The following is a 16755-nucleotide window of genomic DNA, read 5'->3' on the forward strand; positions in this document are numbered from 1 at the left end:
GGATGTTCCTGCTCTCACCCACAAGGCACCTTCCAGCACCTGCTAAGCACAAGCCAAGACAAAGCCAAGGCTTGGAGGCAAAGCCAGAAGAAACAAATGAGACAAAAGGAATAAAGCCAGGAGCAATTAATTTTGATGCTGGGGACTTGCTTTTTGTAGCACATTGAGCTCCCAAAAACCTGGTTGGTGCCATGATGGTGTGAAGGTCAGTGACAGCCAAACACGGGTCTTTGTGTCCCTGGCATGAGCAGTGGGTCATCATACTACAGATGATAAAGTGAATGAGTTGGACAGCTTATCCAAGAGAAACAGAGGTCATTTGCAGGTTTAACCAAGCAGTGGGCCAGGAAACTTTAAGATGTATGTTAACAGTCCTTCAGCCTTCCCCAGGAGAGAATGAAGGGTGTTGTGCTCCAATCCCCCCTCCTGCCTGGCTGCAGAGCAAGGCAGGAGACCTGTCTGTGCAGTGGAGAACATGACTCATGGCTGGCAGGGACACATAAAAAGAGTGAGAAATCTGGCCTGAAGTACCAGGGGAGTGTTAAGGTCCCAAAGCTGGGAACTTGCCCCTGCCAGAGTAGCCAAGAGCCACTGGTGACAGTGAGAGCTAGCTGGACAGGTAGGATTGTGTGAGGGTCTCAGAGGTCAGCAGACCCTGCCTGTGATTTGCTGGCTCAAGCCTAGAGAGATTTGAGCATATCCTTCAGAAGCTTTTGGCTGGGAGGGATTTATTTGGGGTGGGTACCAAGCATGGCAAGCAGCCCACACAGCCACTGCTCTCCACGGCAAGCACAAACTGACAGAGCACCTGCACCGTAACACCACCTTCCCTCAGAATGCCAAAGGTAGGTACTCTTATTTATGGGAAGACTGGAGAAAGTCATTATGCCTCTGATGTGACTCAGGGCAACCTCTGGGCACTGGGAATCCTGTCCCATTGCCCATGGTGCTGGAGGTGGCCATGACATCAGTACTGGTGCTGCCCCTTCAGCCACTGAGTGACCCTCTATAAACCGGAGGAGAGCTCACTGGGCCAGAGAAGCCAGTTTTTCAGCTGCTTTGTGTTGCTGAAGCTCCAGAAAGGAGCTGTATCACAGCCACAGATCCGGCCTTTTGTGTTTCAAACCCAGAGGCTCAGGGTTTCTTTCCTTTTTGTGTTGCTCAAAGCAGCAGTAACTTTTGCAGCCCCTCTGGCATCTTTCCCTGTTTTTTTTTTTAATACCAGCTGGGCACAAGGCATGGCCGTGGGGATGAAGCCATTGTAGTGCTGTGCCAGAGTGGTTTATCTGTCACATGGAAAAGGCAACAGCCTCTCTGCACAGTCCTGCATGTCAGTGAAATTAACCCTGGTCACCTCTCTCTGTCAGGATATCAAGGGCTCACAGGAGTCTGGAGTCAAGAAAGACTTCCTAGGCTGAGGTAGGGATGAGGGGATTTCTCCAGGCTGCCTACAGCAGTGGAGAGGGAGATTTCCTGTGCAGGGCTGCTCACAAAGAGCCTGAGCTGACATTCATCTGTAATACTCAGGGATGCCTTTGCTTGGAGCTGGTGAGGGAGGTTCGGCATCAGCACTAGAGAGTCACTGGAGGGGTACACGCATGAAGGAGAGCTGCCTTCTTCCCCCACAGCACCCTGCCTGCGAGGGAGGGCAGGCAGGGCTATGGGAAGGTGCCAGCTCAGGCCCTGGCAGCCTGCAGTCCTGCCTGCACTGACTGCTGCTGTGCAGGAGGAGGGAGATGTGAGCACCATGTCTTAGGCGAGGGCACCTCATGCTGGCAGCTCCAGAAATAGCCTGGAAAGCCTTTGTTTTAGTGATTTCCCTTCTTTCTCTCAGGGTCATTTGCTCCGACTGGTGCTGACTGGGGAAGAAGGTGCTCTGGAACAGAGTGAAGTTGCAGGGACCAAAAAACTGTCCCAAGCCTGGAGATCATCCTCCTGTTTCTTCTGCCACATGTCCCCCTGCAAGACCACGCCCAGACTCACCCTTGCACGAGGCTTTTTCTTGGCCACCAGCACCAAGCATCCCCCAAGGCCACATCCCCAAGGTTCTGCTGTGCCCCAGCCCACCAGGACATGGGGGCTGTGGGGTGGCTGCCATTCTGCAGCCCAGATAGGAACACCCCCATGTGTGGCAAGAAACCCTGGACATTCAGGGCTGAGCACCTGAGCCCAGCTCACCAGTCTGCCCTCCAACAGCTTCTGCACCCTCCCTTTCCTCTCAGGGCAAGCTGCCTCGGTGGGGGCAACCCCAGGTCTCGCCAGCGAGCTGTTATCTGCCAGCCAAAGGCGGGTGAGAAAAGAAACACCCTCCCTGAAAAACAAGATGTCTGGTGTGAATATCCTGATCCTGCTAACCCGAGGGCTCCGCTGGAGCCGGCCGCGTGCAAGCGGTAGCCCCGGGTCTCACTTAGCAACAGGGTACGGAGCAGCCCGCGGCCGGCGGGGAGAAAAAAGGGTCTTTTCTTGTCGGTGAAAGATTCATCGTTGGGCTGAAAGTGGCCCCTCCCCTCTTTCAAATACTTGTCAGCAGGGAGAATACAGCTTAGATACTGGGCTGATCAGATCATGGCTAATCTGTTATTCCTGGCCGCGAAAACTGCCGGAAGACTTTCAAACAACTTCACTGGGAGCGTGTGCGGCGGGAGGGAGCGGGCAGGAGATGCCGAGCCGCTGGCAGCCCCATGCCGGCATCCTGAGGGCATCTCCTGCTCAGCATTTGTCCCCCCACCCTGTGCTGACCAGGGCATTCTCAGAGCCGTGAGACGTGGCAGAGGGGAAGGGGTCAGTGCTGAGCTGTAGGAACAGAGAAGATGGGCTGGCCAAAATGTCCCTGCAGTGAGAATGGGCTGTCCTAGTTGCATGGCTTTTTCTCCCAAGTTAGGTGGTTTGGGGATGTTTGTCACTGTTGAAGGACATTTGCCACTCATGTCTGGGAGCCTCATTACCACAGACAGTACTAAGAAAAAGATGGCCAACTCGGCAAAAGGTGTTTTCCTCCCTCTGGGCTCAGGGAAAAACCCAACCAGACAAATCAAGCAGTTTGTACTCAGTGGTTTGCAGGAATTTCACACGGTGACCCAGATTCCTCTCCTCTACGTGGGGGTACAACAAAGAGATGCAGCTAGAAGATGAGGTAGAAGCACACTCACCAATATCTCCTACATGTCCTGTTACGCCCAGCGCTAGGGCAGGTGTGGGTGGCCAGCCCAGGGGACAGTGGCAATGCACCCTTATTGCCAGGAGCCTGCTTCTCCCTACAGAACCAGGGTAGGTAGAGCTGCTTTAACCATTGCCACTGCACATGCAGTGATCCCCAGGCCTGGCATATGCTGCTCTACCTCTCCCCAGAGGCTCTGCATGCCCATACATCCTGGCCATGTACCTTCCCCTGCTCCCTAGATCTCCTGCTGCTGCTGCCTTGTCCTGCTACATTCCACTGCCAGCCTGGCTTTAGCCCTAAATCTGCCTCTTCTGGGCTCAGCAGTAGCCATGGTTATCGTCCAGGACCTGCTATGGACACGGACCTTTGGTGGGACAGCTCTGCCTGTGATAGAAACGAAAACTATCCCAAAGTGGCCCAAACTGATGGTAGCCTGTGGGAGGGGGATGGATTCCCAGCAAGCCTGGGGACTAGCCTGCATCCTGGCAAGCTCCTCTCAGTCAGGAATAATTAATTACCTTCTTGAGGATCTTAGCTTCAGCCCTTCCCTGCTCATGCCCCAGCCCAGGAGAGGAGGGAGGGAGGAGAAGGCAGCGAAGAGGGTAGAGAATTAATTGGACATTGTGTTGGGAATCGCCTCCTGGTTGCTGTCAATCTTGGGAGTGAACAGCCTCTTGTCTCACTCAATAGGAACTTTATATGCTTCTTTAATCCTTCAGTCCGTATTGTCAGGGCTTCCCCCCTCCTCCTGTCTCTCCTTCCCACCACAGGACTTTTGATGACCCCAGCTGTCTGAGGCAATACAAAGAAGCCCCTTAACTAACACCCTGTGATCTATACAGGCAATAAAGAGGGTCCCCTTGACAAGGATTTGCAGGCAGAATATATGCAAATGCTGGGAGGTGCGCGGGTGGGGAGGTGTGCCGGGAAAACCGCTGTGCGGCGGCACGGCTCCTGGCCCCGGGGATGCGGTGGCCTGAGCAGGCATGTGGCACAGGTGAGAGACGGCCAGAAAAAAACAGGGTTGGCTGGGGCTGGCTCGGTGTTGCACACCCTGCTGTGGGCTAAACCAAACAGGAGTACCCCGTTCATCTGGGCTGCAAGGCCAGGGCATCCATGGGCACGTAAATGAGGGGCTCTCCTAGCCCGTGTCCCCCTGTGCTTTGCTCCTTGACGGCCACCTCCCGAAGTCAGGAGGCCATGCTCCTTCCCACATTAGCACATGAATGGGGTTAGGGGTGGGGGGGAGGCGTGAAGGGGGGCAAGCCCCCACTGTCCACTCAAGCAAACAATTTGGCTAGCAAATTGACATAATTACAAGGGACAGAGAGAAAAGAAAGACGAGCCCCCTCCCCTGCGCTCCAGAGGGCCCGACCCCTGCCGAGTTACTTAGACCCTTTGTGCGACTCAATGCTAGGTACTGATGAGGGGACGTATGCCCTTTTCAAGGGCCCTAAGCGACCGGCTGCCCTAATCTGATTACAATTTACAGCACTCCCTCAGAAGGGGCTGGAGCGGTGCTCACGCAGGTGTGGACATGCCGGGTCGGACACGCACTCGCTCGCTCCAGCGCAAAGGTGGAGGGAAGGGCACAGCAAAGGTAGATGGATGTGCAAGGCAAAGGCAGATGGATGTGCACACTGGCACTGTGGCCAACAACACACCAACATCGGTAGCGACATCGGCAGTGTGCATTTCAGTGTGCTGGCTGTACAGGGGCAAGAAGGCTGAAGGCATGGCCATGGGGACACAGGGCATGGATCATGGGGACACAGGGCATGCCAGCATCAGATACACCATGGCCAACATCTGGGGTGTGCAGTGAGCCCATTCCAGCCCAAACCCAGGGTGTGCATCGTGTACCTGCACCCACACACACCAACACACACGTGGGCACAGACGTAAGCATGCAACCCCACCTTCTCCCGGGCAGGCCCACAGATGGGGCCCCTCTGCAGAAGCACAGGAGTGGGGGACAGAAGAGGTGAGCAAAGGCCTTCTGCCAAAATCTCTGCAGCAACTCGCAGGAGCAGGAGTGCGAGCAAAGCTCACCACCTGCCTATTAAAAGCGGGATTAAATTATGCTGTTCCCCCCTCACTCCCCGCCCCCTTCCTGCTCTCTCTAACATCATCCCCTTGGGGAAACCACCACCTTTACATGAGATTTTCCCTTTTTTTTAACCTCTTTTCTGCTCTGTGCCCCGCAGATCCCAGGGGATTAGCAGCCAGGCTGGGCCTTCCAACCTCCTTGAAGGCAGGTTGTTTCAGCCCCCCCCCCCATGGGAACCTGCCCCAGGACAACTTTGGTCAATGCCTCCGGTGCTTCCCAGCCAATTTGTACCACCTAATCCCTGCGAGTATCGACAGCCCCTTTCTCACACATTCTCCTGCCTGCCTGAGCAGCCCAATCCTCTGCTCTCCACGCTCCCCTGTTGAGAAACCCTCCATCCACCGCCGGGGCCACGACCGCACTTCAAACACGCCAGTCCGACCCTGGCATTGTTTGCCAGAGAATTAAAACTGTAAGGCCAGCCCCAGCGAGTGATTTAGGTACTGAGACCAGACTGAGCCCCACAAGAGCACGGGCAATAAAACGCTTCGCTGCCCAGCAGCCTGGGCGATTGAGGTGTCTTCCCACGAGGAGGAGGCAGAGCCCAGAGGGACAGGGAGCTGGGTCGGGGCTTCTTCTTCCAGCATGTGCACATGGGGCAGGACCATCTCCTGGTGCTCACAGACCTGCCTCACCAGAGATGTGGGCTGGCCACCTCACTAAAGCAATGAGGGTCACCCATTCTTTGCCATTGCTGATTCTCATGGCCAAGGTGCTGGGAAGGAAGATCGGAGGCCATAGGGACACACAGCTGGATGACTGCTTATCTGGGACATGGATAGAACTCAAAAGGGTGGGACAGAGGGACACTGGTCCAGTGACACAGTAGGAAATACAGTTCCCAACAGGTCTGCTTCTGCTTTCAAATTTTGCAGCTCGGGGCAAAAAGTTTAGGACTCCCTTTTTGAAATGAGATTGTCTATGGTGCCTGTCAGTAAACACCCCTGTGGTGGTTTCTGATGGGTTCTCTGAATGAAGCTGTGAACAGAAAATGGCTGTTTACATCCTTTCCCCAGTGCAAAGAGGCTGGGAGGTGATCTCCTTCCTTCAGCAGATCCTAGCACAGGGAAATCAGGAATTGCCCTTCATTTTCCCACCGCTGTCCTGGGTAAAGGATGTAACACAATGTATGCTTCAGCCTCTGCAGGGGTCATTCTCCAGAGGCCATTTCTAACCCCTGGTAGCCCTGCCTTTGCCATCATAAAAGAAGGTACAATATACCACTTGCTGGCAAGTGGGCTGGGGCTCCCGATGGCCCAGCTATGATACTTCTGAATGTCCCCTGAGCCAAGCAACCACTTCCCTGCGTCCCACGCTAGTGTCATGGTTGAGACCAATCCTATGGAGGATTTTAGGTCCTGTATTACTCTTCTTTTTTTCAATGGTGAGGTTGTTTCAGGCCAAACAGAGGCAACGGGTGTTCAGACGAGAGCATCTCCCGTGCCTGGCTGTCCCCGTCCCCCCGCCATGGCGGGGGAACACAGTGTTTTGGCACCTCCTCCTCTGTCACAATGTTTTTCAGCTCCACCAAGCAAAGTGCCCAATTAGAGCAGAGCCTCTTGCTTCCATCTTTGCCGACATTTAATTAACATGCTGCTGCTGGCAGCCGCTGACAAATTCCAGAAACATGTTGTAAAGGGTTTTTGTCTTTACCCAGCATGGAAAATGAGGGTGTCATATCCCAAGGGGATGTGAATAGCTACTTTTGACTCCCCCCCTCAGGTGTGAGAATTACAGCTAGATGCAGTGAAGAGACCTATCAGCCCTCCTACCTCCTTTTCCCCCCTCCTCTCTCTTTTCCTTTCCTGCTCCTCACATTAAATCAACCAGGAAAACATGCAGATTTTAGGCCTAATTTTCATTCCTGTTTCCTCCAGCTCTGGCTGAAGCCTGATAGTCCAGCTAAGAGGGACACCATGCTCTGGCTTTGGACTCTTGCAGTTATATACATATGATATAGCACCAATAAGTGGAAGGAGCTGTCTGATGACATGGGAAGAAATGAGTGAAGCCAAAAAGAGGGAAAGGGTCTTGCCATCCTATACTGTATGTGCAAACAAGGTTCCCAAGGAGCTGATGGAGGCCTCAGTAGAGCAGGTCAAGGGAAGGTGATGGTAGAGACAGGTAGGAGTGTAGACAGACTCACAGCTGCCTTCACCCACGCTGTGTATGGCTAGATGAGCAGAGGGACAGCTGTTGCACCCCAGCACCCCCTCCCCAAAAAGCACCAGCCTGGCCTGTGCTCCTGCCACAGACACCTTCAGGACCACTATCTTAAGGTGTCAGGTCCTAACCCTGGCATCTCCCCAGCCTGTACTATCTAATACATCATGTAACTAATACCCCCAGCCTGTATTGCCATCGTTCATGCCTCCACTTTGGCTCCCAGGTGTCAGGAGTGTCCCAGTGCCTCCTCTTTGCCCCCGGCAGCCTAGAGCTCTCCCGGCAGCTGCCCTGTGCCGCTGGTGGGAGAGAAGGAGCCCGAGCGACATCCCATCCCGCTCCGCCGCTGGCACACGGGAGTACAGGCCTGGAAAGAAGAACACGTCTTTATTTTATCCACAACAGCGCGTTACAAAAGCAGGAGAGTAGGGCAGAGCCCTCGTCGTCACGGGGAGTAAACGAGCCTTCGGCCCCGGAGCGGGGCCCGCGGTCCTGCGGCGGGGAAGGAGCGGGGCGGGGGCGGCTCAGGGCGACGCGGGTTTGTCGGGGTTGTGCATGTGGTACACGTCGCTCTCCTCGTCCTCCGGCACCTGCGGCGCGGCAGAGCCCCCTGAGCCCCCCGGGCCGGGCCGCGGGCCGACAGCGCCATCTCGTGCCCCCCGCCCCGCTCCCGCCCCGGACCCCCCTCACCTCCCAGTAAACCTCGTCCTCGAAGCAGTTCTCGGCGGCGGCGTCCCCCCAGATGGGCAGCTTCAGGATGCCCCCTGGAAGGAGGCGGGCAGGGCGGTGGGCAGGGGGCCGTGATGCCGGGGGGATGCAGGCGGGATGCGTATGGTCCACCCAAGGGGGCAAACGCCGCCCTGGCACGGTGCTCGGTGCCGTCCCCCGCCCCGGGCGCATCCAGCCATGGGCAGGAGCACGTGGATGCCTCCGTTTTAGCCGCAGGCGGGCACAACTCTCCCCTTTGGCTTACCCACAATAGCCCCTCCGACAAACGCCATCAGCAGAGACACCACAATCCCGGCCGCCTGGAACCCTCCTTGGACACTGGGTGTCCGCGTCTGGTACACGCCAGTGAAGTCAAATGCCTTGATGAACCTGCCGAGGGCAGAAACGGCGAGGATTGCTCCTGGCAGGAGGCGTGTTGCTCTGCTCCCTCGGGGACTCCTCCCTAGCCCCATCCCTCCCCTGCAACGGACCAGGAGAGTGTTGCAATGACCAAAACACTGTTCATTTCCTTCTACTCCGGCCCTTGGAAAAGCTTTACCTAGGAGGACCACAAAATATAAACATGCCCTTTGTATTTCAGACCTTCAGCCGTACCTGACCCTCCAAAACAATACAGGGGGGAGGGAGGAACACTTCCCTACCCATTGTGGCCCAGAAAAATGCCAAGCAGCAGGACTGTGGCTCACTTTTTGAGGCTACGAGAAGAGGCAAGAGATGAGGCTTCTACACTTCAGTAAGTCCAAGACACTCATTGCACCTCATGTTTTTTTAGGGGCAACTGAACAATTCACAAAGACTTTTAAATGCTCCTTGCTCCCAGCCCAAGGAGCCTCAGGTAAAATGTATTCTCAGAGAAGATTTTCAAGCTATCTTACCCTTCCTTTCCATATACATCCTCTGTAGCTGCAGCTGCTGTGATGGCCCCTACAATGCCACCAATAAGGCCTGGCATGGCGTGGAGGTTGTGGATGCCACATGTGTCCTGAATGTGCAACCTAGACTCCAAAAAAGGCTGAGGGAGAGGGAAGTAGAGAGAGATCAGGGAGATGAACATGGCCCTGGAAAGTATTAGTTCCTTCCACAGAGGATAAGCAGAGAAGGAAGAGTGATATTGTGTCCCATTAAAGTGCTAAGAGCTTGTAGACAAAGATGTGAGCCAAGATCAAGATGGAATAATAAAATTTCCTCCAAACACTCTCCTCTTGGGAGTCTGCATCTTCCTGAGCATTTTGGGGCAGTAATAGAGTCAGAAGTGCATCTCATAAGGGATTCTGGGAAACAGGAATCCTCAAATGGCAGCGAATCCATTTCTGGTCTCCTCAGCCACACCAGGGCTGCAGACCCCTCAAGCAGCACTCACCGTGAAGTAGACATACCCCACTGTGGACACGATGCCAGAGATGGACCCGACAATGAGGGAGCCGTATGGAGTCAGCATCATCTCCGCGCTGGTGCCCACGGCCACGCCGCCCGCCAGCGTGGCGTTCTGGATGTGAACCTGCAGGAGTAACCGCCCTGTCTTGGCATCTCAGGGAGATCGTAATTGCTCAGGCATGGTGCAAATGGCAAAGCAGAAGAATCAGCTCTGAAAGTGTCTCCAGAGTAAATATCAGGGCCCATTTTCCTGCTTGGTCGTGAAAAAACAAGGGAAGAGCAGGCAGTTTCTGTCTGTAGCACAGGTGCACATAGACTCCCACTCCCTGTACCACACACGTTCTTTACATCCACAGATCTGGGTGGGGAGTTGCGATGAGATGGAAATTGTCTCACCCGTGTGTCACGCAAGCTCTGCTGTCACAAAGACATGTCACCCACACACCTAACACGCACAAGTCAGCCCCCCGATTGCTCACGAGCTGCTGCACAGGCCCTGCTTGCTGGAGAGTGCTGCCAAACATGGCTTGGCTCTGCAACGCACCTAGCTCTGGGCAAAGCAAGTCCAGTTCCTGCTGTGACTTGGGTCCACTGCAATGCAGGGCATCACCCCACTCCTCAAGCACTGCAAGACACATTTCCCACTTTTTTGTTCAACATAATCTCAGTTTCTGCCTGGATGCTGGTTTCACCATTATGCCCTGAAACCCTGCATCTGTTCTGCAAAGGATAAGTGCCAATCGTTTCCTAGACTCTCAATCAGCCTCATTATAAGTCCCCTGGGCATTGCAGGGCTCTCTGCTCCCAGCTTACCATGTCAAGCTTGCCCTTCTTCTGCAGCATGCTGGAGAAGGCCATGGTGGTGAGGACACAGGCAGCCAGTGAGCAGTATGTGTTAATGGCCGAGCGGTGCTGGGCATCCCCGTGATCAGAAATGGCTGAGTTAAAACTGGGCCAGTACATCCATAGGTACAGGGTACCTGGTGGGATGGGGAGGATGGGACAAGGAAGAGAAGGGGAAAAGTGAGAATACAGGGACTGGAAAAAAAAAAATCCTCTAAACATCTTTCTGCACACGGTGAAATTAAATCCTGCTGCCCCAGAGCTGCACCCCACATGATGCAACCAGCATCAGGAAGGGCTGCCACAGAGAAGGAAAATACATCCTTGTTTTCCCAAGCACTGTCTCAGCCCATCCACTGATGAAGGGAACTGAGTAACTCTGAAAGGTGAAAGACCTCTGGGATACAGAGCTCCTTAGCTCCATATCCTGGTTTCATTTTTTCCCAGGGACACAGGAAGAACCAGCTCTCTGCAGCTGAGTGCTCCACATGTAGCAGCGTCCTTGAGACAAGGGTTGACTCACCGATCATAGCGAAGAGGTCGGAGTGGTACACGGAGCCCTGCTTGTCCTTACTCTGCTCCAGGTTGGGTCTGTACAGGATGCGTGTCACTGTGAGGCCAAAGTAAGCTCCGAAGGTGTGGATGGTCATGGAGCCACCCGCGTCCTTTACCTGCAGCCGTGGGGAAACAGAGGTTTGCTTCTGCCATGGCCACTCATTCTGGAGCTGAGGCCTGATTTGCATCGTGACCGACTTGTTTGCCCATTCAACATTTCTGCCTGCACACAGTCATATGGAGAGGTGGACAAAACTGCTCTGGTCCTGCTCTCTGTCCTGCTCACTTGGTCCTGAGCACAAGCTTCTGCTTGGAAGGCATTGAGGCAGAGAGGAGTTTCTGACCTGTCCCAGTGGCAAGAAGGTTGCAGAGACAGCCAGATTGGCTCCCAGGTGCAGTCTTGTGAGAGCCTGCTTGCTTCCAGCCCTCCAAGCCCTCTTTCAGAGGGCAGGAACCCTGCCTCTGTCAGCAGACATCTCGTCCTCTTTGTCACTTGATTTCCTTCTACAATACCCATACTCCAGCAGGGAAAACAGACGAGATGGAAAGCTCAGGCACAAAGAGAGTGGCTGGTCATTTGTGCTAAGACTCTTTGTCTGCTTTGGGAGCTGTGACAGAGGGACCCAGTGCTCCTGAATTGTCAGGATGGTGTTTAAAATCCTAGAAGATCTCCCTTCTCGGGGAAGTAACACCCGCTGACCCTTTCCTTCATAATCTGCCTAATTTTTCTGCTTGAATTCTTGCATTTTAAATGCTTGTGAAGGAATTATAGCTTGGTGGAGCTATAGCAAGGGGAGACAATTTGGACAGATGCAGAAAGGAAGGAACAGAACCAAGAGGGTACTACCTAAAGCCTTACATGGAGCAGGTTGAGGAGGATGTACTCATTCACTGAAAAGAGTGTGACTTGAAACAAAGTCATGACGAGGAGTTGTATGGGGCTGGTTTTGCCCAGGATGGCCCCAAAGGCAATGCACACAGAGCCCACGCAGAAATCAGCATTGATGAGGCTGGAAAAGGGGAAGGAAAATTGTGGTTTGATAAGGAAATACTCCTCTGTAACTCACCCTCACTCATCCCCAGCTCTAGAGATCCCACCCAAAGGCAAGCAGGTGATTAGGAGACATCCCCAGGTTTTTCCCATTGGCTTTCCTCCCATCCTTACATACTGGCCAGGAAATATGCTTTCCCCCAGATTATTTAGATAATGTGGATTATACATGTTCTCAGCACTGGCATCCACAGTGCTTGGCTTGGGACTAAGATGGGACACTCCTCTCATGTTTTCCTTTGAGAAGTACCACCATAATGGCAGGTACCTTTGGACCAAAAGGTGGAAGGCAAATGGAGGTATGTGCAGAGAAGAGAGCAGTTTAGAGACTGATTTGACATAACTGAGGGACAGGTGTCGGCAGCTGCTTGGCCCCCATTCCAGCCCTTCCACTGGCCAGTCAAGAGGTGGCATCCCAGAGCCCATCTCCTCCTTACTTCTCCACTCCAATGAGGATCTTCCCATTCTTGAAAGAGTGGAACCATCCTTGCATCAGGAGAGCCCACTGGATCCCAAAGGCAGCAAGGAGGAAATTGAAACCCACAGCTCCGAATCCATAACGCTTGAGGAACGTCATGAGGAAGCCAAAGCCCACAAAGATCATCACATGGACATCCTGGAAAGCTGAGCAGAGGGAAGGGACTGTCAGTTCTGCAAGGAGAGCAGAACAAGTGCCACTTGCATTTGGTGTTGAAAAGAAACCAACTGCATCACGGGCAGTAGGGAATTCAAGTGACAATGTGTGTTTGTCTCATGTCCCCCTGTTCTAAGCCTGAAAATGGCTCAGTTTTCAGAAACTGGCTTTTGGTTAAAAAGGCTCAGTCTTTTAAGTAAATGCTTATTAAAAGCTGTGTGCAAGAGAAGACCAGAGGCTAATGGAGTGTACAGAAGAAAACATATTTCTACTCAGATTGTTTCTCCCCTTCTGTAAAAGACTTGGAAAATGTCATATGAAATGAACAGTGAAGTTTTGTTAAAACACATGAACGATCATTTTGGGTAGGTCTGTCTGATGCAGGGTCCTGGCAATGGCCCAGAGCAAGGAGAGCACAAGAACAAGGAAAGTTTACAAGTGCATTTTTAAATGCTGCTGAAATCAGTGCCAAAATACCCTTGAGACCAGAAATCCACCTTGTGAGATTTATAGTGCTTAAACCAGAGAGACCCAGTTCTTCCCACTAATGCTCAGACCTGCTCAGTCGAGCCCCTCAGGTGCCCTTCCCCGGGGGAAGCCAGACCTGTGTGAGCCTCTTGAAAGACCTTCTTGGTGCAGTAAACCTGCTGTACTTCTTAATGCTGCACATTTCGATCAGATAAGCATCGCTTTGCAGTTAAGTGAGCTGAAGTGCTTGCATACTTACCATGCAAGCCCTCTCACTGCAGGCCACTGTGCCCATGAATAAACAGGAGACCCAAGGCTGGGATCCCCCACTGGGGATCTGTAGAACAGATGAACACAGCATTGACGGAGCCACACCAGCAAGTGCACAAACCATTATAACAAGCAATGTCTGTGCACCTCAGAGAGGGCATAAGCTCAGGGCAAAAAAGTTCAGTGATGGTAAATACACTCTACCCCCAATCCACTCTACCCCAAACTAGAGCTTGGACAGGCTTAAGCCATGTAGTGCCATGTTAATCTGCTTGTTTTTTAAAATGCCTCCCATGCCTATGAAATCACTCATAAAAAAGGAAGGAGACAAGATCTGCAGCTGGAACTGTTCAGCAGAGGTCACTTCAAATGTACTTTTCCACATGTCCTAAGAACCATCCTTTCTTACTCTGGTTTTACCATACAGTCCCACAGACTTTCCCTCTGCAGCTGTGTTTATTCTCCCTCTCTCTCTTCTCTAGTGTGAGCAGCATAATACAAAGCTGGAATTATCTGCTGCCATTTGTATTATATATTCTTTCTTTCATCCTAAAAGCAGAAATACACAGGTCAGAGTTAAAGCTGCAGACTGTGTATCCTCCAAAAACACAGAGGATCCCACTGTGTGTTAGACCCTGTACAAACCCAGGAGGAAGAGTAGGCCTTTCTTCAAACTGCACCCAGTCTAAAACCCTTTTCTAACCCTTGTCTTTGTTTTCCCTTGTGAAGAATAACATTGGCATCACTAAGAGGCAGCCCAGGCACTGCCATGCCCTAAAGGTTTTGTGAGCCTCCTTTTGTGGGAGGACGATTGCCATAACTATCGAATGGAAGTGTTTGGGCTTTGGGAAGTTACCCAGACAAGGAATCTCATTTCTTCTCCCCTAGAGAGCAGATGAGTCACCCATCAGGGAATATCCATGTGCGATTCAAAATGAGAAGGAATTGTCACACTGACTGGACCTGGATTCCCTCTGCCTGCCTTCCCAACCATCTCTGTCTCAAAGGATGTGTCAGGTTGTTACTTCTATCCCTCTGCCACTGCAGACAGGTCCTGGGGACAGCAGCAGGCACAGATATGTTGATATAAATGATCCTCAGGTGTTCAACCACCACACTCTCTTCTGAGAAGCGCTGGATGAACACAGGGATCAAAATTCCAGGGCTTGGCTGCCTTGTTGTGTTTGTCCATCTTTGCAGAAAGAGACTATTTCTGATTAGATAAGGGATAAAAACCAGCTCTGCTTTTGGGCACGTGAACCCTTCCTTGGGTCTGAAACAGAAACTTAATTCAAAGCTAAACTGAGCAGTTGCCCATAGACTGACTTAGCTGAGTGAATCTACTCAGCCATTTGAGGGGGATTATTTGGCACTGTGGAGCAGGAGTGGGATATGAGGACAGAAGAAACGTCACGTTCTTAGTTCCTACAAGCTCTTCCTTGGACTCCTGACGTCCTCGCAGCACATCAGTGACAAGAGCAGCTCTCAGGCACTGCTGCTGCTTCATGCCAACCTGTGTGGGGCTAGTCCCAAGGGCAGATCTCCAGGGAGAGCCCAGGGCAGCCACAGCCATACACTAACTCAGAGGCTGGCTGAGCAGTGGGTTACTGTAAGCAAATCCTTCTCTGAACTAGCTAATCCTCAGCAGCCACAGGTTGCTATAGCTTCTTTGATTTAGCAGGTGTTTTTAATGGAAATGTTCTAAATAGATGCATGACTCAGGCCTGTTGCTTCCTTGGAAACAATTGCCTACAGAAGCAGCTTGTTCTGAAAGGCTCACAGAGATGACCAGCCCTGTAGATCAAAGCCACCCAAAGGCACTTCCCAGCCAGAAGGGCTTTAACCACCTGAATAATCCCTGTGGCACTACCGTGCAGTGACCCAAGAGCCCTGGGAACCTGGCAACTTAGGAAGACTCTGGCATTGAAATGCCAGTTGCTAAAGGGTAATTCGCTAGTGAGGGGGAGGACGTAGGAAGGGGAGGAAGATGTCACAGGATCTCGACAGCCATTCCTCTGTATGCACAGAAAGGCTTGCTCTGATCCAGAGCTGAGGGAGGGGGCAGCAAGCTGAAACTTGCAGGGTGCTGGGAACACGTCAGCCCTATTCCTGGAAAAAAGACGTCACAGTACCCTGCTGACAGAGCCCCAAGAGTGCCTGGAGGGCCACGAGGTTTTTCTCTTGCTCTTTGGTGCACCCCAAACCAACCACAAGGCAAGAGCCTGTCTTTCTAGCAATAGGTGGAGAGATTGCCTCTGACAGGCTCTGCCGCAGGACAGAATAGGATGGATGTGATGGGTTGGGATGGGATGGATTGGTGGGGACTAGCCAGCAGCAGGACTACACTTCCAGAATACTCACATGGGTATCGGAAGTAGAAATCATTCTCCATGTCACTGGTCAGGTTCAGCTCTCGCTTCTCTTCCTCCCAGTGTGCGTCAGCTTCGGGGCCGAAGCGCACGAAGACCCCAAAGAGGACGATCATGGCCACCTCCCAGAGGAGGCAGACGAGCGGGAGCCGCCAGCGCATGTACGTGTTCTTCACCATGCCCTGGTGCCTCGGCCTGTCCATCCACAGGGATCTGCAGGGGCCCGGCAGCCTGTGTGAGCCCGTGTCCCCTGTGCCCGGGCACTGCCAGGGACATATATAAGTCGGGGAGGGCGAGGTGGGGCCCAGGGAGGTGCCTGCGGCAGGATCACATTTCAGAGCACTGGAGCCCCAGCAGGCTTGTTCCTCTAACCCACCTTCCTCCCTGGGAGGCGGGACAGGACGAGGTACCTTTCCCCCGAGCTGCTCTGAGCACCTCTGAGCCCTGCCTGCACAGGGACAAGTAGAAGATGTGAGAGTGGGAAGTGGAGCCTGGGCGTCCAGCCCCCTGCTCTGCCCATTCCCACACCCTGCTGTCCTGAGCACCCTCCCTCCCTGCACTGGGTGGTCCCCTCACCACCCTCCTGGCTCTGCACCCTTCCCCAGCTGCAACTGAGGTGAAGGCAGAGTGCCTTTTGCTTCAGCTCTCAGCTTTTGGAAAAGCAGACTGTGGTGCAGCCATAGGAGGAAGAGGAGATATGTGACTCTAACCAAGATCCTGCATGCACACACAGACATGCAATGGCCCAAGGCTGCCATATAGCTATGAGGATGTTCAAGTGACACATGTTCCTTTATTTCCCAAGTTACCCAGTGCATCCTCCTGGTAAGATAAACTGTGCTGGGGCTGCACGAAGCAGGGCATTACTGTGAGATGGTGCTGTGGCTGGGACTGGAGACCAAAACGTTCCCTCCTCTGGTATGGGGCATCCTTTAATTAACAAACACAAACAAAAAACTCCTTTTTTTCCTACTGTTTTGAACTATGTGCTCTTTCCTCAAAGAGCTAGGCGAGTCCTTCAAACAGATC

At 53.0% G+C, this 16755-nt stretch overlaps 1 protein-coding gene across 1 annotated transcript; it reads right to left on the reverse strand.

Moving 5' to 3' along the window:
* Positions 1-7800: 7800 nt before the first annotated feature.
* On the reverse strand, positions 7801-16234 carry RHCG (Rh family C glycoprotein). The gene is made up of 10 exons (XM_032700698.1): positions 15719-16234; positions 12423-12609; positions 11794-11944; positions 10903-11050; positions 10350-10516; positions 9523-9660; positions 9038-9174; positions 8407-8531; positions 8124-8197; positions 7801-8023 (listed from the first exon to the last, which is right to left on the reverse strand). The coding sequence occupies exons 1-10, from the start codon at positions 15927-15929 to the stop codon at positions 7958-7960; spliced, it is 1404 nt and encodes a 467-aa protein (XP_032556589.1). The 5' UTR covers positions 15930-16234; the 3' UTR covers positions 7801-7957.
* Between the last annotated feature and the right edge of the window lie 521 nt (positions 16235-16755).

This window comes from Chiroxiphia lanceolata, chromosome 12 (assembly GCF_009829145.1).
Source record: "Chiroxiphia lanceolata isolate bChiLan1 chromosome 12, bChiLan1.pri, whole genome shotgun sequence".
Classification (NCBI taxonomy): Eukaryota; Metazoa; Chordata; class Aves; order Passeriformes; family Pipridae; genus Chiroxiphia; species Chiroxiphia lanceolata.